At 34.2% G+C, this 26,296-nt stretch overlaps 5 protein-coding genes across 6 annotated transcripts in view; 3 read left to right on the top strand and 2 right to left on the bottom strand.

Moving 5' to 3' along the window:
* LSm-4 (COMM domain containing 5 Like Sm protein 4) overlaps nucleotides 1-26,296 on the bottom strand; it is a 50,714-nt gene that overhangs the window by 11,010 nt on the left and 13,408 nt on the right. The gene's annotated exons all lie outside the window — the stretch shown is intronic.
* LOC146538647 (spermine oxidase-like) lies at nucleotides 739-5,936 on the bottom strand. 2 transcript variants are annotated; one of them, XM_085187202.1, is made up of 8 exons: nucleotides 5,779-5,936; nucleotides 5,033-5,215; nucleotides 4,399-4,608; nucleotides 3,844-4,060; nucleotides 2,670-2,848; nucleotides 1,920-2,181; nucleotides 1,486-1,589; nucleotides 739-1,048 (listed from the first exon to the last, which is right to left on the bottom strand). In XM_085187202.1, the coding sequence occupies exons 1-8, from the start codon at nucleotides 5,829-5,831 to the stop codon at nucleotides 811-813; spliced, it is 1,446 nt and encodes a 481-aa protein (XP_085043328.1). In that variant the 5' UTR covers nucleotides 5,832-5,936; the 3' UTR covers nucleotides 739-810. The 2 variants fall into 2 exon arrangements, with proteins under 2 accessions (XP_085043328.1, XP_085043329.1); XM_085187203.1 differs by lacking the exon at nucleotides 1,486-1,589.
* LOC146538646 (spermine oxidase-like) lies at nucleotides 6,361-12,080 on the top strand. The gene is made up of 8 exons (XM_085187201.1): nucleotides 6,361-6,512; nucleotides 8,267-8,449; nucleotides 8,573-8,782; nucleotides 9,205-9,421; nucleotides 9,929-10,107; nucleotides 10,435-10,696; nucleotides 11,102-11,205; nucleotides 11,762-12,080. Exons 1-8 carry the CDS (start codon nucleotides 6,460-6,462, stop codon nucleotides 11,997-11,999), a joined length of 1,446 nt encoding a protein of 481 aa, XP_085043327.1. The 5' UTR covers nucleotides 6,361-6,459; the 3' UTR covers nucleotides 12,000-12,080.
* LOC146538645 (spermine oxidase-like) lies at nucleotides 13,613-20,772 on the top strand. The gene is made up of 8 exons (XM_085187199.1): nucleotides 13,613-13,713; nucleotides 15,005-15,187; nucleotides 15,446-15,655; nucleotides 16,156-16,372; nucleotides 16,615-16,793; nucleotides 17,769-18,030; nucleotides 18,355-18,458; nucleotides 19,651-20,772. Exons 1-8 carry the CDS (start codon nucleotides 13,628-13,630, stop codon nucleotides 19,886-19,888), a joined length of 1,479 nt encoding a protein of 492 aa, XP_085043325.1. The 5' UTR covers nucleotides 13,613-13,627; the 3' UTR covers nucleotides 19,889-20,772.
* Cpsf5 (cleavage and polyadenylation specificity factor subunit 5) lies at nucleotides 20,619-26,271 on the top strand. The gene is made up of 4 exons (XM_085187208.1): nucleotides 20,619-21,020; nucleotides 22,403-22,514; nucleotides 24,533-24,623; nucleotides 24,995-26,271. The coding sequence occupies exons 1-4, from the start codon at nucleotides 20,794-20,796 to the stop codon at nucleotides 25,240-25,242; spliced, it is 678 nt and encodes a 225-aa protein (XP_085043334.1). The 5' UTR covers nucleotides 20,619-20,793; the 3' UTR covers nucleotides 25,243-26,271.

The following is a 26,296-nucleotide window of genomic DNA, read 5'->3' as shown; positions in this document are numbered from 1 at the left end:
CTTCCGTACAGCCATGCGATCAGAAGTAGTAAATACTACAGGCCGACGCCAGTTCTCTTTGCCCAAGGAAAGAGGAGTAAGGCCTTTGTCAACTGTTACCACATCCTTGTGCATATCCACGTCAATCTTGAGAAAATATTCTCTAAGACTGCATACCTCGTGGTTATGGAGGTTCTTGACATTCAAAAAGCCACGACCTCCAAACTTACGCGGGATATACAGTCTCATTACAGACGAACGCGGATGGTGCATTCGGTATGTCGTCAACAATTTACGTATTTGGCGATCTACGGAGTCTAACTCAGTCTGCGTCCATCTTACAATGCCAAAAGTATAGGCTAAAAGCGGCATAACCCAACCGTTGCAAGCACGCACCTTGTTGCCACTGCCAATATACTTGCTACTCAGTAATTGTAAGAAATTATTTTTTTTTTTCTATTTATTACCTTACATTTTTAAGACTGAAGGAATCTGCTGTATGAATCTGACATTTACTAGATTTTTTTTATTTTTCAGGACAATATTGATGTCATATTGTAATCAAGGTCGTTATTAACCAATATCGTCGAATATCTTTCTCGAAAACCAATAATGATCTGGTCTCATATTTTCCTGTATTAGGTTAATTTATAAGAATTAAATGAGAGTGATTTTGAACAAATATTCCACTTTTTTTTTCGTACACATTTAGGTCGTGAGTTGTGTAGACATGTTTTTGGTGTTAAATAAAACACAAAATATTTATAGAATTTATTATTTTTCACAAATTGGATTCTTTCTATGCATATGTATGTACAGCATATAGAAAAATCATTTTTTAGTAGAATTCAATATTCTCATAGCTTCCCTATAACCAGAGTCACTTGCTCCATGAACAGTTGCAAAGTGTGAGACATCTGTCGCTTCTCCCGCAAACAACACTTTGAGAGTTCCTGCCACGTCAACGAGGGGTTCCCCGAGCGTTGCCCGCGCGTTTGGATACTCTTGCATCGCTAAACCATCGTATGAATATGTACCGCGTGTGAATGGATTTGTAAACCACGTGGACCTGTAAGTGTGAGGAAACTTAGGAATTTTTTAAATCAATTACTTTTAAATCAATTTTTTTTTTTTTAATAATTTGTAAGTATTACAGATTCTGTGAGTCTACGTTTTCTGTGAATATTAAATCGGATTATAAAATTAACGCTACGTTATCTGTGTTAGCGAATGTATAGTAAGAAAAGACAGAAGGGGAAGTCGGTTGATCTTCAAAAACACAGTATCAATGAAACTGGAGGAAGGTCACGTAAAAAGCATAAGGACTCCTCTCACTCAGGAGGAGAGCACGTTTGACGAGTACTATGACAGTGGATGAGGCGTATAAAGTATGCAGAAATTGTAGAGTATTTCGCTAGGGATAAAACGTGAAGCTAAGAAAAAAGGACTGGACTAACGTAGTATTGTGATATATATTGTTATATATAGTATGGAATATTATATTACCTTATGATACCAGTTGGTTCAGATATTGGCATATCCTTGCCCAAAAACTGACGCAAGAGTTTCATAGCTTTGTTCTTAACAATGTATTCTGGTAATGATTCAGCCTATAGTAATATATATTTATAGATATTAGTTAATAAATTAGTTAAGACCCTCGTCATTCAGTGGGACAGCGACAGAAAAGACACTGGCTGGGGATTCGATCTCCATGGGAATGATTATAACTATTTAAATCTACTAGTAGACAACACACGGTGCTGCGTTCCAACATTAGAAAACTACACAGAAAGTAGGGTTCTATCTATCTTTTCGTAACCTGCTACACGAGAAAAAGCGTGAAATTAATTATTTTGATATTTCTAGATCTTTTCCACATCACGCTGTATCCCGCTATGTCTACCATGCTATGTCTCTGTTCTATTTCTGTTGTTTACCACTTTAGTAACATCACCAGCCGTCCACAAGGTGATAGTGTTAGAGGAACCAGCTGGAGTGGAGACATCTCGTATTTTGGTCAGCCATGTATCATTAACAAATTTTTCTTTATCTCCAGGCAAATAATAAAATAAATAGCCATTACTTTTCCACCATTGCTCTTGGAAAGAAAGTATAATCTTCCCAATGAGACCGTAAGAAATCTTATTGATAGCGGTTATTTTGTCTTCTGGCAAAGATGGCGAAAATAGATTGGTATACCTGAAAATTGATTGTCAATGTACTCGTCATAATTTTAATAAACGCAATTAAGTTTTGGTTAGAAAAATGTATAAGCATTATTATATATTATTGTCGAATATAAAATTGATGATGAATTGTTCTTAGACAGAGTAAGTATAGCCGAACGTATAGGTACGTCTTTCACATACAAGCATGACTAATAATATTTGACATCCGCTGTGGTACAGACCCAAAGACTGTAAACGCAACGGTGGTGGATTCGTTTTCTACTCGAGGGAGTGAAATAGTTTCATTTTCTCGTTATGATAATAAGAGAAGGTGCGGTACTGAGTTCCATCCCTCTATAATAATGTAGCATAAAATCGACGGAAAATGGAGAAGGTAGTGCCTTGTACAGTAATAATGAATTCTCTCGATTGAGAACTAAAACTAGAACCGGTGCGTTACAATCACGGGTTTATTTAGTTTTATCAGAAGGTAATTATTTTGTCATAACCATAACACACCGCTCTTTCAAGACTCCAAGAGAGACGGTAACAATAACATTGTTAGCTGTATACACGTCGCCGTCTTTACACATCACCTCCACGTTGCCGGTGGAGTCCTGCGGCCATTTTATATTAACTACTTCTTTATTAAGTTTTATATCTAAAGTTGGAAAACCTGGGCCGTTGTTGTATTTATTCTGTTGAGAAGATTTTTTTAATATATTATTTACCTCAAGCGGTATCACGCATATAGCAGGATTGGTAGAGTAGGTACTCAAAGTCGTGCTTTGCTTGTCTTGTTACCAGAGCGAGGAAGTTAAAATAATTCTATCCCCTTATTGTGTCATGCTTTGTTTTAAGTGATAGGAAAAAAATATTAGGTACATACGAATTTTAGGTATATTTCGAATAATGTAGACCTTGTTACTATTGAAAAATTAAGTTTCGTCAAGTAACGTTGAACCAAGAGGAAAATCACGACAAAGTTGATATTATTAACTTCAAAATTTAAAAATTTTCACAAGCAATCGTAAACCAACAAAGATGTAAGCAGATATAGATTTTTGAGGATCATCAGAAAAGAAAGTCATAAGTACTCTTTAAAAATAAGAACATGGCTAAAACTCCTCCGTTCCGCACTTTCAATTCTGGAGGCAGAACTCAACGCTGCGCTTTTGCCTCGACACCAGAGCGAAGAAAAGAAAATATAAATTCAAATAAATATTTCCTTTCCTCGAGGGGGGACCGAACACACAGTAGATTTTGCAGCACTCTTTGTGCCCCTGCTCCACGAATGGAACGGAATGGAATTTGTGAGGAACGGAGTGTCTCAACAGCACGTTCTCTCTGCCTACTCAAGCAAAAATAAAATATAAATTAAAATATCATTTTAAAAACAAACGTTCTGGGTTTTATCATGGTGTATTGTATTTTACAATTCAAGCCTTTTCGTTTGATATGTACATAAATAAAGAGTAGAGTAAAAATTTGAAATCCACCATTTTGGATTAACATCAATATTGAATATGTAATTTCATTGACATCACAACTGAAGTCGTAATCCAAATTCTGGCTCAATCGGATATTTTATTTATTGTTTCAATTTTTATATGTACCTACTCTATTCTTTTCTAAATTACTATTTAGTGTCGAATAACACCATACTACTAAATGTTAAGAATATAAAGCTCACCAAAAGAATATCAAAGAATGTCTTATAGCCATATCTGTGCCACGTGGTGCGCTCTCCACCGCCCAGGCCTGTGTATGTAGATTTCGCGTTTAAATCATTCCAATCATTTGCTGCGTAATCATTCGTGATAGCGACATTCATTACTTCCAAAAATTCATTTATAAAATAATCATCTTTTAGTACGTCTGGATGATTTTGTTTTAAATGATTTATTAAACTGAAATTAAACATGTGCACAAATATATTAATTTATTATTTTTTAAAGTTAACTTTAAGGACAGTCTCTGACTTTAAAAGAAATAGTTGTACGGTCGGTTTCCGGTCGAGGGAGTGATGAAGTATATTGAAATTGTTAACTTTCCTGTTCCGGAAAACCGTACCGTATTCCGCAATACTAGCTATCTGCAGCAGCAGTTCGCAATTACAAAAATATTGGCTCTAAATTTTAATGATAATTGTTGTAAGTCAAAATAGTATGGAAATATTCCTGGCAAATATATATAGTTGGGGGCGGCCACTCGTCATAAATACGTTTTTAAACAATGCTATAATCACCTCCTGGTTACATAAGCGCCTTCACCTTCGCTTTTGTCTGGTTTAATGTCTGTAACGCCAGTGCAGAACTCCAGCAGCTCATTAATTAAGCTGTTGTTCCCTGGTCTGCCGTCTGAATTATATACTTGGATATTTATGTCTTGTTCCCACACCGACACGTCGTTACTTACAGCAGCGAGGTACACACGACTGTTTTCAGTTCCATGTATCCTGAAAATTTTTGTAATACGTTTTTAGACTATATTTAGGTTTTACATTTACTAAATATAAGTCCAAAATTAAACCAATGAGATCTGGTATTGTAGAAGTTTTTAATGTATATATTCGTGCATATGTATGACCTGCACATATGCATGTGTGCATATGGCACGCACGCATATATACAAGACCTTGGGTCCTATGATATTAATGAAAATTGTATTAAAAATAAACTTATATGAATCTCTTATTACTAGGATATACCACTGCACACGTGTGGTTGCAAATGCGGTGGTAATGGGTCTGGTACGGTGGTCACGGCGCGGACTTCTACTGCTCTACACACAATGGCTTATGGCAGGGAACGGATTTATTTATTTTTACTTGATGTTCCTTTTCCATACTATTGTATATGTGTAATACAGCGTGCACATACCATTCTGCACCTTCCTCTACTAGTCCATCTCCAAAGGGAACTGTTTTCACTCTCCCACCAATTCTGTCCTGAGCTTCTAAAACTAGGACTCTCTTGCCAGCTTTAGCGAGCGTGGATGCTGCAGTAGCGCCTGCTGGTCCTAGACCAACTACTATGGTGTCATACAATGAAGGCGCGGGTGATCTGTTTAAAATATATGTAAGTATTCGTATACTAATGATATAATTGGTAATTACATGTTTAATTTGTAATATTTTTTCAAATGAAGTCGTGTACAATAACATTGTGAATAGAGATGTATTTTAAAAAAATAATTGAACCTGTTTGAGAAAATGTGTTTGTTGATTTTTGAAGTTTCGCTGGGGACACTTTAGTCAGTATCTATCATAGAGCGGAAATGATAGAGCACTACATAGACTTAAGTATTTACGCTTTATCATTTCGGCCTTGGTCTATGACCTCTGAACCAATGATGCTACGATCTTAGATCACGAAAATGACACCCAGACGATTGAGTTTCCATTTATAAAAAAATTCAATTCGATTATACGAAATATATTTATTTTATAAAAGAAAATGATGTGGCGATTGTCTTAAAGATGGTATCTCCTATGTCAATGCGAGAACTGGATGTGAGATACCTTTCAACAATTTATTAGGTCATATCTAAATTACTTCGGCTATTTTTTACTACTTATGTTTTTGATGGGATATAGAATTAATTATAATGTTAAAACGGGACTCACGCCTTTATACAGATTAGGAAGCTCAGAACAGTGAACCGCCCTAGCGCCCTCATCGCGGTGAAAAGGTGAACTAAGCCGTAGTTTGCTCATCGCTAGCCATATAATATCGTTAATATCGTTATCTGTCCGCGGCTTCGTTTACTTGGACTAAACGATCATTTAATACTCTTAATTACGAACTTCATGATTTTTACGTGACACTCATGTGCTCTCCTTGCCATCCTCGCTAGTACCTCGCTAGTACCCGCCATTTCTGTGTATTCCGTAAGTCCGGAGTTTCTATTCTAAGTGTGTTCGCCTGAGAACTTATTGTTAGTTTTTTGGTCCATGCACCATGGACATAATCCGAACGCCATAACAACTTAAGCAGAAGAAGTAACTGTGCTCTCCTATAATAAAGTCACTCTCCGTCAAATTTGTTGACGTTAATATTATTTGTTGATATTATATATATATATTTTTTTAATCTCTTGCGCTTTGCAAGGAAGGTCATTTTTACTTGAAAAGGACCACTTCCCCTACATTCGACCTTTGATACAACTATAATAACAACATAGTTTATAAATAAATAATTGTACATGACGATATAAACTTAAATAACGACATGTAAATATTTATAAAATATTGACATATAAGAGTAATGTAAATAACATTTGTAGCTTAGTTGACCTCGCCGCCGCGATGGAGACGCTAGGGCTGATCATCATTTTGAGCTTCCTGGTATCTATAAACGCGTAAGTCACTTTTTTAGCGTCAGCAGAGCAAAATGAAGTGTTAAGATACTCCGTTCCCATTAATACACTTTCTTTCTCTATTTTTCTCCGATTTTTTGGGGTATTGTGTTTTGATTGGCCGATCTCAATGCCGCACTTTGCGTTGTTACCAGAGAGAGGGAGAAAATTAAAATATTAAACATTGCATTTCCCTGAGCGAGAATCGAACTTACAATTGCCCCGTTTGTGCATTACGATGGCTGCCAACTTCGACTTTTTCTTTTTTCTTTTCTCCCATTAAATTTTACAAATTTTGTGGACAAATTTTCTTTAAAATTTCTGTAATATCGATAAATATATGTTTATGTAGATTCAAAAGTTAGTAGATAATTACGCAATTTAAAATTGCTTTGTGGGTTCAATTACAGATCAAGAAAATGGAATATTTAATGTGTTCATTTCCTCGCTCTGGTAACAAGGCAAATTGCCCGATTTGTAAATGCCAATTACCTATGTGAGGGTTACAGCGCGAGCGTCACGTTAAAAAACAATAAGTTAGTAACCAAATATATATTAGATATCCAATTTTTTATCAAATAATTTTATCTCAGGATGCCCGCTCTCCAAAAAGTGTAAAAAACACGACGATTTCTTACACACCTGTTTCTCACAGAGAAACACATATAAACAGATATGACATAATAAAACAGTAAAAACTAAAAGTTGGTAGTTAGTTATTAAAATAATATTTTTCCTCGGCTTTAGTAGAAATGTTGACAGCGACAAAGTAAGATCGTGGCGAACGTATAATCAACAATCTAATATCATAGTATCATTAGTTCAGAGGTCAAAGATAGATAGCACGTCCATAACAGTCCGAAGTGATGTAGCTAATAGCCCAAGATCCCAGGGACCCCAGACCTGGGTCACTTTAGCGTAGCGAGGTACCTACATGTCTGTCTGGGAGGATGATTGAGCCATCGAATTGGTATGGGTGCTTATAAGAGGAAAATTTAGGCTTGCTTGAATAACGTAGTTTGCCTTAATTTTAAGCAACCTTTAGGACGCCTGACACGAGTCAAAGCCCACGCAAAGGGCACATATAGGGCCCACAACAGATATTTTACATTATTCTAAAAAAATATATTTAAACACGAGCGTTTCTTCTTTAACGTAAGTTAAAGAAGAAACGTTAAGAGTTAACCTTTATTTGGCGCTAAATCTTACTATATACTGTCTTTACATATTAAACTAATTGTTTTCAAAATTATAGCTTTGCTAAATAATATAGATCTAGAGGCTCTGGGATCTCAGTCTATAACATTGGATATATGCAAATATTGTGAATCAAAAATGAGTAGGCTCAGGCTTATATTTATATTCAAAATAAATCCATTTAGATTAATAACAGTGAACTAAGTATCTTTAAAGTAAATAAGTAATTATCTTTTACGAAAAATTTCTCGCTTTAGGTTTTTGTAGAAATAAGCGATAGGATGTAGATGATGGAAAGTTTTCAATACAATTATGTGAAGTTCAGTTCAGTATGTGAATTTTAATAACTGTCTCGACCATTGAGGATTTGACATGACACTAAGAGCAATATTGAGTTCCTTCTTCAAGAATTGAAGGTAGTCCATTTAGTAATAAGAACGATTGCAAACGTCCCTGTGAAATTTTGGTTTCAAAAAATATATTCAGAATTAAAGTTAAGCACAATATTGCAAAATAATTATTTGTTCCGAAAAATTAATTAACATTTCTATTATAATCAGATCACCCCTACTTTCATCTTACGACACCATAGTAATTGGCATAGGACCAGCAGGCGCTACTGCAGCATCCACGCTCGCTAAAGCTGGCAAGAAAGTCCTAGTTTTAGAAGCTCAGGACAGAATTGGTGGGAGAGTGAAAACAGTACCATTTGGCGATGGTTTAGTAGAGGAAGGTGCAGAATGGTAAGAGATTAATAAAAACAAATAAAGCAAGACTAAGTCTCTTTTGATAAAGTTTTGCCGTATTGTATGGTAGTCAATAAGTCCTAAAAGTAGTCTAAAATATTATATAATAAAAATTCTTAGGATACATGGAACTGAAAATAGCCGAGTGTATCAAACTGCTATAAGCAATAATATCTCAGTATGGGAGCAAGATTTAAATATGCAAGCGTATAACTCGGATGGCAGACCTGCAAATAATACATTGATTCAGGAGTTAATGGAGTTTTGCATGGACGTTGCAGACAGTAAGCCAGACAAAAGTGAAGGTGAAGGCGCATACATAACGAGGAGGTAAGATCATTAATCGAAGAACCTAGCCGTCTTCGATTAATGATTTTAACGCTTGATGATTTTAACGCTAAAATGTAATGAAATTCAAAAACTTCATTTAGTCGCAATGTGATATGTGATGAGTTAATGACTAATTGCGTAAAGCCAACTGCCTATTTTTATTTTACTTCGCTTGTAGCTTGTACGGCATCCAATAGATGCAGGTTCATATCCTAACACGTTCACATTTTTATTAGTTCTTTAGATAGAACTTTAAAGTAAAGTAAAACTATTTTTTACCATTTTTAAAATGTAATTCCATGCTTAGAAACGAAAATCTTTTTTGGAATCATAACATCTTAACGTAGCGGGATTTGAACCGACGTCTCTTGGACGGGTCTAAATAGATGGGTCTAAATAAAATTTGTATTCACATGTTTCAGCTTAATGAATCATTTAAAAGAAAATCATCCAGATGTGCTCAAAGACGAATACTTTATAAATGAACTTCTGGAGCTCCTGGACGTAGCGATCAGTAATGATTATGCAACTAATAACTGGAACGATTTAAATACCAAATCCTCGTACATAGATTTGAATGGCGGGAAACACACGACGTGGCACAGAAATGGTTATAAAACATTTTTTGATATTTTATTGGTGAGCTCTTTATATTCATTCATTTTCGTTTATGCAATTTTTACATATTCTTTACGGCCCTCGAATATACTCAATTTCTCGTTTGTTTTTCTAAATTTATTTTTATTTAACTTCACCTAATCTGGTAAACATAAAGTGTTACGACACTCCGTTCCTATTAAGACACGTGCGTTCCACACTTTACGCTGAATATAAAAGACATTGTGTGTTGAGTGGTCGACCTCAACGCCGCGCTTTGCTTCGTTACCAGAGCGATTAGTAAAACCAGTTGGTCTCATTAATTGTTTAAGTGTCCTGAGAGAAATCCTGAAAATATTTTTTTCTCCCTACTTTGAAGTGAGGTTTTCCTTGTCTGAGCTCTTCTTAAGGTAGTAGCTGCCGTTAACTGCCGTTAACTATAAAGTTGCGTCGACTAGCTCAGAGTAAGATATCAGGTTGTGAAGAAAACTGTACTTAATAGGGAAAATTATACATTTAAATCTTCCCGAAATTCACTTTTATCAACAGAATACTTACAAAAACGGCCCAGGCTGGCCAACTTTAGATATAAAATTGAACAAAGAAGTAACTCATGTGAAATGGCCTCAGAACTCCTCCGGAAGTGTGGAGGTGGCTTGTAAAGATGGCGACGTCTTCACAGCTAACAATGTTATTATTACCGTCTCTCTTGGAGTTTTAAAGGAGCGGTACGTAATGTTTTAAAAAACAATAATAATGTATTAATTTATAAACATATGTACGAATGCTTCTAGTAGTAAACTATAATAGAAAATACTTATAAGAATTATTAATTTTTGCCGGCATTAAGTACGATTTTCAGGAACCCAATCATTTTGATATATATATATATTAAGTCTATAACAATTCTATTTATGCTAACCTCATGCTGCATCCCACACACAGCAGCAGAATAAGCAGAGGAAACGCAATAATCTATTGATAAGACACTCCGTTACTAGTAAGACACATACGTTCCCAACTTTAGTTCTATTTATAAAATAATATATTTTTAGATATTCCGATATATTTTCCCCTTCACTGCCAGAAGACAAAATAACTGCCATCAACAAAATGACTTTCGGTCTCATTGGAAAGATTATATTATCTTTCCCCGAAAAATGGTGGAACAATACTGGCTATATGTTTTATTATTTGCCTGGAGATAAAGAAAAGTTTTGTGACGATACGTGGATGAAGAAAATGCGATATGCCACTACTCCCGCTGGCTCCTCCAACACTCTCACCCTGTGGACATCTGGTGATGCCACGAAAGCGGTAAATAACTCTGATCTCACAACTCTAACAAATTATGACATAGTCAGGTAGTGTACTTACCTGAATGTGGGTTCGATACGCTCCCTAGGAAATAAAATATTTAATATCTTAATTTTAATGCCTTTAGAATTCGGTGGAAAGTGGAGAACAGAGTATCTTCACATTAGGTTCCCGGGTTCCCTCGGCCTATCACCTTTTGGGCGGGATACAGTGTGAAGCTATAAAAAAACAATAAGTAAAGTATTCAGTATTTGATAAGCCCTATGTTAGCGAAGAAATTAAAATATAAACGTAAATAAAAATTTCATTTCCTCGAGTGGGGATCGAAACCAGAACCAATCGGTTTAGAGGCACACTTTTTGCCCTGCGCCATGACTGATCCTTGTTTATTAATTAACATTATAGATTGAAGCATTGCCAGAAGATGTAGTGAAGGAGAAAGCAATGAGGGTGTTGCGTCATTTTTTGGGCAAAGATATGACAATATCTGAACCAACAGGAATGATAAGGTAATATATTAAGGATTTTTGTCGAATTAAGAAAGTTGAGGAAATAAGAAAATTATGATTAGAATAGAGGATTAGGAATGAATTGGAATTAGGATAGAACAAGTATAGGTAAAATAGAATAAGAAATATCCGTTATATATTTTTTAAAAAATGAAAAACGGCAGATCGGCCCCGTTTAGTGTGTATTTGTGTAGTAGTAGATGTTAAGTACCGTAATAGGAACGGAGTACTTTAACACTAGGTTCCCGGGTTCCCTCTGCCTACCATGCTTTGTGCAGTGTGAAGCTAACAAATATATTTATAATGTACTATCAATTGTCCATGAACGAGTACGTTGCGTTAATTATTTAACTCAACATGAACTCTGTTTTTTTGGCCACAGACGTAGCTCATGTGATTTTTTTTCAACCTACACACACAGCTATAGCTTGATTATCATCTATTTTTTCATCTTCATCTATGATAACTTTAAAAAATATACTTTCTTCTCACATTTGCAAGATTCTTATACGAGTATGTTAAATATTTTTTATTTGAGAATGACATTATCTTTCAGATCCACGTGGTTTACAAATCCATTCACACGTGGTACGTATTCATATGATGGAATAACGGCGCAAGAATATCCTAACGCGAGGGCAACACTCGGGGAACCCCTCGTTGATGTTGAGGGGAATCTCAAAGTGTTATTTGCTGGCGAAGCCACAGATATCACACATTTTGCAACTGTTCATGGAGCCAGTGACTCTGGCTACAGAGAAGCTATGAGAATATTGAACTCTAATAAGGTTTGAGTTATGTACGTACTAAGTACCTATATATGTAAAAACATAGAAAGAAAACATTTTTGTGAGAATAATAAAATTTAAGTAATATATTTTTTTACTTAATACCAAAAACCAGACATTCCAGACCGTTCCCTTATTTATTAAGTTTTCTAGATTTGTCAGTAAAGTAGGAAACGTTACTCTGGTAATAAAAAATAAAATAAAGAAAGAAATAAAAAAATGGGAAAAAATATTTTTATCACTTACTAATGAGTTAATTAATTAAAGCTGAATGTTAATAATACAAATATATTTTTAAGGATTTCATATAAAATATAATTGAAATTAAGGTATGTCTTATTTTGTAGTAAAAGTAGAAATTAGCAATAGTTATCTTAAAAAATTACAAACCAACAAGCAATAGTTATTATAAAAAAACACTGGTCCAAATCCTCCGATGATATATTCGTACCACTAAAAGACCACCCTTTTCTCTTTGCAAACTTAGGTCCGTAATTATAAACAGCTCCTAACTCTGATATTGAACATGAGCGCGAGTTTGAGATGCTTTTTTCGTTCCTAGTCGAGTCTTGCATTCTATCGGTTAAACATGCCTTATACAAGTACTTAGCACGGAGGGGACCTCGTAACAGGAGTGTATGATCAAAATAAACTATTGAAGTAGTTTCAACATGAACAGTTTCTTGAGGAGTGCTGGGATTCATTTATTACAACATCAATTTGTGTTGAGATATTGTATGTATGGAATTGGAATTTGGATTAGTATTGTCTTATTTGTAACTCCTCAAATTTTTAATAATCCATATAAGTTTTCGAATTCTCGTGCTTGTAAAGTCTATGTGTGGATGCAATAATAAACGCTGATGAAGCATTACACAAGGTATTTGGTAGTAGAAACTCTACTCAGGATCGATGCGGTACAATCACACAAAAAAGTATTACTATACAGGCAGTTGTGCAATTCTAGTTTAAAATTAGATCCGGGTTGAGTTCTATTGTTTATAGTGAAGCAAATGTAGTCATTACTTTTGTCTATATTAAGTGTGATAACATTAGATTTAAGCCAGAGAGACATCCCAATAAGCTAAGGGAAAAGTAATAAAATTACCGTGATTTTAGGACGCGTCAAATATTTTCTGCATAGAGATAAAATAATAAATTCATTCCTGATGTAGGTAGGATACTTTTTTCTGACAGAATAACAATAAGATAATTGACGGAAGAGTCAATTTCCTTATTGTGCAGCGATCACAAATCTGCCCACAATGAGGTTTGTTCCGGCGCGCTGTTGAGTTCCGTCACTCAACACGCAATGCCTCCAGAACTCCGCGAGAATGGAGTGTCTTAACACTTCTCTCTGCCTATTCTGCTGTGTGTGGGATACAGTGTTAAGCTGATTTAATAGAAAAGTTGAGTATTGAGTCTCGTCTAATTAACATGATAAAAATCGGAAATTTGAAGAGGAGGGATAAGGGAAATGCCAATGATTTATTCCACCGAATGGAAATGTAACCTACAACCGTCGCGTTTATAATCAGAAAAAATGCCTCCGCACCACAACGGTTACTATTATATAATATACTTACATAAATAACAATAAACAAACTTCTAATTTTATCGTATTATTTTATTGTATGTCTCGTAGGTCATTCAGTACACTGACGACCATGTGGGCGATACTACAGATTTCTTTACTGTCCTTTCTCGTCTCTATATATGCGTATGTATTTTTTTAATTTTAATTTAATTCGTGATAAAGATTCATTACATTTCTCCTCTCGAAAAAATACTGCGTTGAATTCCGCCAACTACAAACGTACGGAAAAGAATGTATTAACACCATTCCTCCTGATTTTCTGGTCAGCAGCATTAGGAAGATAAAAATTTTAAATATATAAATGACCACCGTAAACTTTTGCTTCATATAACGCCTTCATCCACACTCCATTGGAAATGTTTATACTGTATGTGATTATCTCCCAATATTTATAGCGTCACGCTTTATTTCTATCATATGTTATCAGAGAAATAATAAGACCAGACCAGTGCCGGGACAGAGTGTGGCGTCAAGTTCTGACACTGAACAAGCAAAACCTCAACAATTTCGCGGAATGGGTGTAACGGAATTATTTTGATGGGAAACGGATTTAAAATATTTGTTCAGGCAAAACAATGATCGATGCCAAACCTTCTGGATTAATCGATAAATATTATTTATTGTTTTTTTTATCTCTAAGCGATACTCACAAATATATACAATTCTGCAGTTCATAGGTGACTGATACACATTAGAAGGTCTACAATATTATGTAATATGATAACAAATACATCAAATTCAATGCCAATGAGTTTTTAATCTTTTTTTTAGGTTTCCGTGGACTGGGCGGACGGTAACCTGTTACTAAGACTGCGTTATCCATCCGTCTGTCTCTAAGCTATATCTCATGAATCGTATTAGCTAGACAGTTGATATTTTCACAAATAATTTTTGATGCTATAACAAAAAATACTGAACAACATAAATATTAAGGATGACTCTATAAAAAAACGTGAAATGTTTTTACTACTTTTTGCTCAATATTCATATTTTAATAATGTTGCATATATTAAACAAGTTTTTAAGGGGGCTCCCATACAACCAATATGTTTTTTTTACGAAATAGTGTTTTTTATTTTTGCCACTCCAGTATTGTACTGGTCCCATGGTTCGGAGACTAGTGACATTATGTGACTAAGCTCCATAACTATCGAGTCTTGTGATATTTCATTTATCGCTTTTTGCCTGTTAAGCTTTACACTGTTTCTCGAATTATAACAAAGCACGTACACACACGCACCTAGCGTTAAGATACTCCGTTCCCTTGTTATTGTGTGTTAGGTGGCGAAACTCAACGATGCGTATTTTCTTTTTACCAGAGAAAGCACATGGGAACACTTTACTGTGCTACGCTGTGAAAGAACGTGACGGCCTAAAATAAATAATTTTGCAATTTAATTTTTTTTGTCAACAGGTCGCCCGTACCTAAATCGTATGATACGATAGTAGTAGGTCTTGGGGCAGCAGGTGCGACTGCGGCGTCCACTCTAGCTAAAGCTGGGAAGAGAGTCTTGGCTTTAGAAGCTCAGGACAGAATCGGTGGTCGAGTAAAAACTGTTCCATTTGGAGATGGTGTAGTAGAAGAAGGTGCAGAATGGTAAGCTTTTATGGTTATACTTTTTTCTTGCTTTAAATCTAAGGATCAATTATTACATTGACATTTTGATATATAGAGTGGTACTCTATAGGATAGGCAGAGGGAACTTAGTGTAATGTAAAGACACTTTCTTTGCACACCGCCGAATTTATTTTCAAAATAATGCATAATGTATCATTACGATAACGAGGAAACATATATTGCTTCCTTGAAGTGGTGATCGTATCCGAGAAAGTTAATAAACGCTATCAATTTTAGGATCCATGGCACAAATTACAGCAGAATATACGAAAGTGCAGTTACTCACAACATATCAGTTTTTCCACAAACTCAGGGCTTCGTAGTGTACAATTCTGACGGAACCCCTGGGAACACCAGTTTGATAGCCGACTTGTATGAACATTCAGGATCTGTTGGTATCGTTCCAGCGGAAAAACCTGAAGCTTTGGGGAATTATATAACTAGAAGGTTAGTTATAGCTTAAAATTTAAAAGAAAGTGGCCAATCATGGCGCAAGGACACAAGAGTGCGACTGTAATTACGACAGGTTGTGTGTCTATTCCCACTCTAGAAACTGACATTTTTAATTATTTTATTTCTTTACTCTAGTCACAAGGCACTCAATGCCGTGCTGCATTGAGTTAACGTCACTCAACACGCAATGGCTCAAGATTCGGCAGAAATTGGAAACGGAAGTGTCTTAATGGGAACGAATCTTGACACTGCGTTCCCATTTTACCTACCGTGTTTTGTGGGAAATACAGCACATATCAAAACATGTATGTATGTATGTCCGTTCCTACGTTCCATTGTACTTTTAAGCCTGTGAACTGATTTTGATAAATAATACGTTATTGGATTTGTCTCGGTGAAGCAAGTGAGGCTGGATACATTAATAAATATTTTTTATGAAATCGAGTTTTTGTGTTTATAATTCACTTGTTATTTACTATTTACGTTTATTTTAGCTTACTCGACTATATTAAAGAAAATCATGCGGAAGTACAGAAAGATGAGGCTTTTCTGAATGAAACGTTCGAAATGTTAAATATACTTATAAGTAACGATATCGCGTCGAACGATTGGAATGACATCAGCGCTCAGTCGCAGTATAGGGACATAGATGGGGACCTCGCCACGACCTGGCATCGACATGGTTACAAGACCTTCTTTGATATCATATTGGTGAGTTAAGAATTTTATTATTGACTGGTTATATATTTGAGGCCAATCGTGTTACAAGCACATGCGTGTGACTGTAATGCGACAAGTTGGGCATGCTGTGCCCACTCGGGGGAGTTTCAGTGGATCGTGGATAGCCGCCGTGGATGAAGTAGTAGTAGTAGTAGTAGTAGTGTTTATTCTAGGCTTATGCAAACATAAATTCTGTATTTATAGTAATAAATAATTTTATTTCCTCCCAACAGAATAAATACAACAATGGCCCTGGTTACCCAAATTTAGATATAAAACTAAATAAAGAGGTAATTGAGATAAAATGGCCGCGGAACTCTACCGGAAGTGTGGAGGTGATATGTAAAGATGGCGACGTGTATACAGCTGATAATGTTATTGTTACCGTCTCTCTTGGAGTATTGAAAGAAAGGTAGACTTAGTACATTTCTTCTAATGAAATATATTTCAAATTATAACCAAAACAAAGCATAATAGATATCTTATACTTGTTAATTCAAATCAGTGCATTAATCATTAAATTAGTAAAAAAGTACATTATATTTGTATTTATAAAATTTTCTTAATATTCTCGGTCTCTTCAAGGGCTTCTTATTCGCGAACAAATACTTATACGTCATCAACCACCGCCTCTTAAGTCTTAACACGCAATGCTTCCGGCAAAGAACCCGGCGAAAATTGACGAATGGATGTGTCGTAATGGGAACGGTGTGTCATGATACCAGGTTCTCAGGTTCCTTCGGCAAACATTACCTCAAAAATATTATAAACTCTTAATATGTTCGTAGGAACATAAAACTTATAGGATTTTGCAGTGAGTTAAAACCATACGAATTGTCTGGCAATGTGCAAAGTCATTTCTAATACTTATTACTGCCAAGAAAATATAAAAAAAAATGAGCTTTATAATTGAACCAAAGTTAGATAGATAGATAGATAGATAAAAGTCTTTTTACACACTTAAAAAGATACACAAAGGCGGTCTTATCACTATAAGTGATCTATTCCAGGCAACCAGATTCCGGAAGGATATAATTAAAAGCGGGCATAATGCGGTGCAAAGTGACGCGAAAAATAACTTAATAAATAAGAAAACAAAGAAATAAAATCAATTAATAAATATATATAATATGTATATATTTATTTATTGATTTTATTATATATATAATATATTATATTATATAAGGTACTGCTTTTGCATCTTAGTTACCTAATATCCGGTGTTGGGTATGCGCACAGAAACTCTCAGGCTTTATAAAATAACGAAGGTCTGACTCTACTATTCTACTATTGTCTCTAGTCGCAACTACATGTAAGAATAGGAGCGAGAAACGAACATATTAAATATCAATAAAAGCTATATAAAACATAATTATAACATTTTCAGATACGCCTCGCTGTTTTCACCATCGCTGCCACAGGACAAAATACAAGCCATAGACAAAGTGGTCATTGGACTTATAGGCAAAATTATATTCTCATTCCCAAAAAGATGGGTGCGTGACGAGAGTTATAAGTTGTTCTACTTACCTGGTGATAAAGACAAATTTGGCAATGACACCTGGTTGACGAAAATACGAGATGTATCGACTCCAGCCGGTTCCTCAAACACGGTGACCCTGTGGACTTGTGGTGAAAATACTAAATTCGTTAGTTTTATTTTGTTGAATGAAAACCTAGTGTTAAGACATTCCGTTCCCATTGAGACCCTTCCCACCCATTCTCCACCGAATTTTACCGTTACCAGAACGAGAAAATGAAAATGTTAAATATCTTATTATCCCAAGTGGGCATTGAAACCATAACCACACTCGAGCAACGGTTTCTTCATATTTTTTATAAAATTGATATTATTCTTCTAGAGTAAATTCTAAATCATAAAAAAATACTCAATAAAGATATAGACAAAACAAGACTCTGGTGTGGAAAATCCAAAAAGAAAAAAAATCACCCTACGTACTATTACTTTACAGGTAGAATCATTGCCAGAAGACGTTGTTAAAAATAAATCTATGGAACTTTTGCGTCAATTTTTGGGCAAAGATATGACGATACCGGAGCCCACTGGGATGATACGGTAGGCAAATGTGATTATTATAAAATTGTGGACAAATATGACTTTGTTAGAAACTTCTAAAGTACTAATATTATAGACCAGTTCTTTTTAGCGTATATGAATCATTCATCTCAAGATCGCGTAGAGGTGTAAAGCTGAAATTAATATTCAATATTTAAAAAAAACATAAGCTGCTACATACATAGATATCTTCACGCTTTATCCTTAGCGGGGTAGTCAGAGAGTACGGAGCGCCAAACGCTACGGTCTCTACATACCTCTTTTACCTCGTCCACTGTCATCAACCTCTTCATACATGCCCTCCGGGAAATCCTCATGCTTGTTACGTGATCTTCCTCCAGTATCTTTGATACTGTGCTTTCGAAGGGTAACCGAGTCCCCCTACCTCTCTTACAAACCGTTAAACCGTGTAAGAGAGTCTCTATTTTAAACCGTGGTTCCATCATTGATCTTTTTTACCATTTTTTCATCACTCATTCGTTCGACGTGCCCAAACCAGCTGAGCACGTTCTTCTTCATACTCACCGTGACATCCTTGCTAGTACTTGCCATTCTGCGTGAGATACATATTGCGGATTCGATCAGCTAAGCTGACTCCGTATATCCTACGAAAAGAGCGCATCTCCACGGCATTCATTTCTTTCATTCATCCTTATGGAGGACGGAGCTACTTAAGCTTCTATTTTAACATATTAAAATGTTTTATCTTATTTTTAACTTTTATTATGTAATTTAATCAAAAAATCTTTAATCAGCTTCACGTTGTATCCTGCATCACACAGCAAGGTAGGCAGACACACCGTTCCCCACTTTCTACCGAATTCTGGAGGCATTGCGTGTTTAGTGCCAGAACTTAACGCCGCGCTTTGCCTCGACACCAGAGCGAAGAAATGGAAATATAAACGTAAAGAAATATTTCACTTCCTCGAGTGGGAATTGAATGTTTTTCAAAAATCGTGGGAGTCTGTTTTTTAAAAGTCAGGAAGAACTCAGGAAGGCTTGGAGATATCGAGTGGAAATTTATCAAATTATACTCAGATCTACGGTCCTTTGAATTCTTGAAAAAATCGTATTTCTACATTTATTTACAAAAAGATGCATACATACATACGGAACCCTCGGTGGGCGAGCCCGACGCGCGCTTGTCTGGTTATTTCTGTGAAAAGAATTTTTATTAATTGTTTATTTTCAGATCCACATGGTACTCAAATCCATTCACTCGTGGAACGTACACTTTCGATGGCTTAGTCGTACACGAGTATCCGAATGCGAGAGCTGTACTCGGGAAACCCCTTGTAGACGCTGAGGGGAATCCCAAAGTTCTATTTGCTGGGGAAGCAACCGATGTGATACACTTTGCAACAGTTCATGGAGCAAGTGACTCGGGTCACAGAGAAGCTATGAGAATATTAAATTCGAATAAAGCTTAGAAAATATAAATATTGATGTTATAAAAAATATTTTTTGTATTTTATTAATGTTTTTTTTTTATATTTATTTATGTACCACACAAGAAAGAAAGTACAGAAAACTTATGATAACAGAAAGAATGTGTACAATGGATAACTTATCTGTAATAGAGATCTCTACCAGAAACCCTTGAATGTAGGAGATGTTAAAAGAAATGATTCGGCTGCGGTATTTTAATATTATGTTAATAAAAATAATAAGCCACATACAAATATACATAATATTAATCAATGTACCTACTATACCTACATAAATATACTTATACAAACATACAAAAATATAAATATATGTCGAAGGAAGAGATTAGAATATATATTACATTATCATAGATGTTTAATGATTAGCTTTAATATTATTATCTGTAGCAACTGTTTATAATATGACTGGCTGTGTTAATGTAAATCGACAATGTGTCAAGTTGTCAACACATTTGTCTAACCAATTAGATGATTTGACCAATTTGTGTAATATCATGAACTTTAGAAATTAAACATAGAAACATGCTTCCAAACGAATAAATTGCTTATGTTACAAACACAATATTTATTATTTTATTTTTTTTTATATTTTTTTTTCCTTTAATAAATGCTAAATTATCTTTTACAAAAAAAATTGCTTTCTGTGTCAATTATCTGTTTCAATATCTATGGAAACGACATAAAATATAATCTGTGTCATTTTATGATTTTATACTTAAATGGCTGACCGAAGCTATGGCTAGTGCTATTACTGCTATTACTATATAATATTATCGCTAAATTTACTTATAGTAAATACATTTTCTACAAAATAAAGAATAGAAATAATCGTCATATATTAAATTATTTAATAGAAAACTTATAAATTCGTTTAAAATAGTAAAATCATGATGGCGACAGTACAAGGAAGTAACAAGCAATGGCCAACACGCCCCGGCGTTCAGCACCAAAACAGTCAAAACGCTGTTAGTTTAACGATAAATAGAACAATAAACTTATATCCTTTAACAAATTACACATTTGGTACGAAAGAACCATTGTTCGAGAAAGATGCGTCGGTACCGGCCAGGTTTCAAAGGATGCGTGAAGAGTTCAGTAAAATTGGGATGAGACGGTAAGATTTTAAAATATTTATTTAAATAAAATAAAATTAAAGATGACGTGATAAAATTTATTATCAATAGTATAAATTTATACAAAGTTTTGTTTGTTTGTAGTAATTTAACTTATTTTAAACTACTACACTCATGGCGTATTTAGGATATGTTGAACAGAATAGGTTGGAATATGTTTAACATTCATATATTAAGTTAAATCTTATTCTTTGATTAAAACTTAGATCAATTTTTTTTCTTTCTACATTTTGCAAGTTGGGCTAATCACCTTAAAAGCAATTTGACGTAAGAAAACAGAATTAAAAAGACTATTACTGTGGAATTTGTTCAATGTAATTTCCACTGAAAATCTTTTCCTTACACTATCTGCTTTAAGTTATTGAGATATTTACAGGAAGCTATTTGCATACTATGTCACAGATAATTTTTTATTTAGCTTTATTAATCCCTACAGTAATATATTATGGTTTTGTTGTATATGATTATTTGTTTTTTTTACTCTATAGTCTGCTTAGGCTAAAAAGCCTCCAATATCATTTTTTCTTAGTTTAAGGATCATTCTTTCCATTGCATACTAGGAAGATAGTATTTTTTTCTTAATATTATTGGTAGATGTCTGAATAGCATAGGTCAAAAAAGGTAGGATACAAGAATCCCTAACAATATTTTTCAGTCTCAGACTTTCCTTTTAGAATTTCCTTTCATGCTTAATACATTTTCCATGCTATGTTTATTCTCCTGCTCACTTCATTCTAATTTCTGTTTTTGTCAAACATTAGCAGAGGTAAACACATTCCGTGACATATTCTATTTTGTTTCCTTCTATATTACTGGGTACTCTGTTATGTGGGAGGCTGTTGCGAATAGATACCAATAACATAAACCTTTACTACTATAAAAGTACAACTAAATGTTGCTAATCTGCCACTTTTCACTCACAAAAAACATATCCAAATGAGAAAAAGGTTTCTTTCATTCTATTTTACTCAATTACCATTTTTTTTATAATAAGCCAAAGGAATGTTCAACATCTCATTAGATTTGAGAATTAGTTGCTGCTTTGACAGGTTTTTGTTTTAATTGTATTAGGCTTTTATAGAGTAGTTAAAACTGTGCATAGATAAAGGCAATCTGTATATTGTGGAAAATATAAAGATTTTAGCATACTTGAATTCAAACACCTACCTTTATAAAACTATAGCAATTAATCCGGCTCTCCATTGCTAAAGAGTTTTTTGCTCAAATTTGAGATGCTGTGTGTTAAGTTGTGGAAGTCAACACCATACTCTGTGTTGGCAGAGAAAGGAAATGTAATTATTTTAGGCCCCCATTGAAATATAATATATTAAGATGTTTTAAAGAAATATTTCTTTGTTTTCAGATCAGTAGAAGGTGTACTTTTAGTACATGAACATGGTTTACCGCATGTACTGCTTTTACAACTTGGAACTGCTTTCTTCAAGCTGCCTGGCGGAGAATTAAATCCTGGGGAGGTACTGTGTTGAATTCATTTATTTTTTCTGGTTTGGGTGGTGGGATTAACTTGAATTCATAAAAGAATGAACTTGAAGTTCATCAATTGAAGTGAATTTTTACCTCTGCATTTTAAATTTTTAATAGATTTTTTTAACTGATTTTTTTTGAACTTAATTATTTTTGAATTCTTAAATATCATCAGTATTAGTTGAACTTTTTTTTGATTTCTAACTTGGGATATAGAATAATTTTCATTTTGTTGCTATTATATATGTATCATAAATAAAACACTCGAGTTCACAATAAGTATTGTATTAGCTAGGTAGCCTGATATGAACTGAACTTGTCATACATAATTCCAACTTACCCACTTGAATTCACATTATTATTTAATAAAGCAAATAAGTATCTACCTACATTTAAATCTACCTAACAATCGTTGACAATTCCTTACTTTATATATGACAGTTGCTTTCATAAGAAGACAAAGCACAATATTCTGCCACTCTTAGGTGCAATGTCATGAAATTTGGGTGGTGAATGGAGTGTCTTTACAGTAAGGTCCCTATGCTTAAACTGTGATATGCAGGATAAAGCAGGCAAACCATATTGCCACATAGATCATTTTGGCCTATATGTTTTAGAAAGGAGTGAAATTATGAAAGTAACAAATCTTCACGACATTTTCTTTTGAGGCACTTTTATATTATTTTTTAGATATCACTTTTTTGATTTTGATTCTCTTTAATTGTTTTTTATCATCACTATATTTTCTTTCTCAGCAAAATGTATGAAATAAAAATTATACATACATACAGATTTCGTGAAACCTAATATTTGAAGCAAAATATGAAATAAAAATATATAAAAATATTTTTTTTATAAAAATATTTTTATTTCAATTTTTTTTATATAAAATGGAGAGAACCTAAGAATGTACTGGTCTGTGATCATTTTCTTTCTCTTCAATTGTATGAGTATATAAGACATACATATTTTATGAACATTTGAGGCAATTTTATATATTTTTAGGCCATTTGTGGCACAGTGGAATGAGGAACGGAGTTTCTTAATACTAGGTTTCCTCTGTCTACTTTACCATGTGTTACTCTGTTGATTTGATTTTTAATATATTTATAAGTTACTTTCTTTTATATTATTGAATACAATGGAAGGAAATTGAGAAAGTAGTGCATGCATCACTACATTCTCTTTCTCTTCAGAAATGTATGGGTTTAACAAATTTAATGCTCATACATTACATATTGTATGGAAATTAACGTTTGAGGCAATTTTATATTATATCTTTATTTTACTATTAGAACTTGATTGTTTTTTATTTATGTCATTGCATCACAGCATCGTAGGTATAGTAGATATAGATGGATAGTGACACGCGGTGATTGTTAGTTTGATCCTCACTGAAGGAATCTCCAGGCCATGTAGTGTCACCGCCGCCACTTAGTGTTAAATCGAGTCTATTCGTAAATTTCGAGATGCGTTAAATTAAAAATATAAGATATTACATTCTAAGATAGATATATCATTATTATCATTAAGGTGAAGATTTTTTGGTTGATGGAAATAATGTTTTCTGTTAAATAGTCAATTTATAGAGGGAGGCTATATTATAGTACATCACGTTAATCATTTTGATGTAACTCACTGTATCTGCGGTAAGAGTAGATAGCCATTGCCATTTGACCACGACACCACGGGCATGCTTACGTTCTATTATAGACTATCGACCCAAACGCGACTTCACCCGCTTAAACTTAGTATTATATTATAGCCAAATTATACAAAATGTTAACATAAATTGTAGCCTACCTATTTTGATGTATAAGCTATATTCCTGAAAAGTTTCACCTAACTCCATTTAGTAGTTTTTGTGAAAGTTTAACAAACATCTATCCTTCCAAACTGCCACATTTATAATATTAGTAGGATTAGAAGCATAATATTTAACTGCATACCTGGCAAGACTTTGTTTTTAGTAACCTAATATAATTATTTTTTGTTGTATAAATTATAGGACGAAATTGAAGGTCTAAAGAGGTTACTTACAGAGACATTGGGGAGACAAGATGGCGTCAAGCAAGATTGGCTTATTGAAGATACGATTGGTAAGTGATTTGATATCAAAACAATGTCTGTGATGATTGTGGGCTTAAATAATAATTAAAGGGATTGATTATATTTTAATTATTTTTATTTGTCCACTTTGTTAGTTCAAGGGCGGTCCACTTTGTTATGTCAAGTTCCGCTGCTCAGCACGCAAAGTCTCGACGATTGTGTGGTTTATATGGATGTTATAGCTCGAGGTTAAAAAAAACATTCGCAGGGTGGGTAGATGGAGGGGAACCAGGGTTGAAACAATTTGCTCTCCACTCTTCGGCCTATTTTCGAGATACAAGAATGATTAAATTAAATTTATTCATTCCCACAACCCTCGCATTAACAGTCGGTGTCCTATTAACAGAATGTTTTTTTATAGGTAACTGGTGGAGACCGAACTTTGAACCACCGCAGTATCCATACATTCCCCCCCATATAACTAAACCTAAGGAACACAAACGTTTGTTTCTAGTGCAATTACAGGATAGGGCCTTATTTGCAGTACCTAAAAATTATAAACTAGTGGCGGCCCCACTGTTTGAGTTGTACGACAATGCTCAAGGCTACGGTCCCATAATATCGTCGCTATCACAAAGTTTGTGTAGGTTCAATTTCGTGTATATGTAGTGATATGTATGGGTATTATAGTGTATAGTGCGTTTTTAGTGTAATGTTGATAATGGTGGAGTTTTTTGGAGTGAACATTTGAATATGGTATGTATGTTGAACAAAACGTATAAAATATAAAGGTGGTTTTTCACCTAGATTCACCCACTTTTTTGCGAGTACGCTAACAATATATATTTAAAAGCGATACAAAGTGGCAGTTGATAAATAAGCTTGAGATTTTATGTTCGAAGGCGCGTTCAAATCCCGATATGCTAAAATTTCTATGTTTTGTTAGAAATTATAAATTTATGTAAAATAACATAATTTTATAATTTATTTTTCTGTGTAAGAATATTAATTTATATATGTGTAAAGAGATTGACCTCACCTTGTATTTTAGTAAGTTGGAATTGGAACCTCGCCTTTTAAGCTTAAAAGTAAAAACGTTAATTGAATAAAGAATTTTATTAATGTGTTTCATAAAAAGATTTGGTTGAAAGACAGATTGTAGGGACGGTAATCAATAGCTGTGGGTTTAGATTCCCACTCGGGGGAATGATTATATCAGAATTATATGTATTTCTCCCAATCCGTTAATATGAAGTGCTGCGTTGAATTTCGCTGCTTAACAATGTCTTGAAATCGGCCGAAAATTTCACCATTATCTAAGACAATTTTAATGTTAGGTCGGGGCAAAAGTATTTTCGTATAGTCTATACAAAGGAAAATATTTCAATATATTTAACCTCATCCTCCACGCTAAAATTTCCGGACTGTCCACAAATGTTGTTCAAGCGTTTCACTTGAACAACATTTGTGGTAATCTTATAGATACCGCATTAGGTCCGTAAACCGCACTAATTTTACTCAATTTTATTGCATCTTCAGAATGTCATTCAGTACAGCCAAAGAAGTTCGATTACTAATAATACATTCAAAATACGAAAATACTTTTGCCCCGACTTTAATACATTTAAGTAGACATATTGTTTATTTTTTCTTTATATAAGAATTAACATTTTGACTAAAGTATAAGTGAAAGGAAAATGGCGTTTTATTTATTGTGTACCTC

This window comes from Heliconius melpomene, chromosome 6 (assembly GCF_056956725.1).
Source record: "Heliconius melpomene rosina isolate 202511_hmr_F chromosome 6, ASM5695672v1, whole genome shotgun sequence".
Taxonomy (NCBI): Eukaryota; Metazoa; Arthropoda; class Insecta; order Lepidoptera; family Nymphalidae; genus Heliconius; species Heliconius melpomene.
Note: the sequence above shows the minus strand (reverse complement) of the source record. Positions and strands in the feature narration are given on the sequence as shown.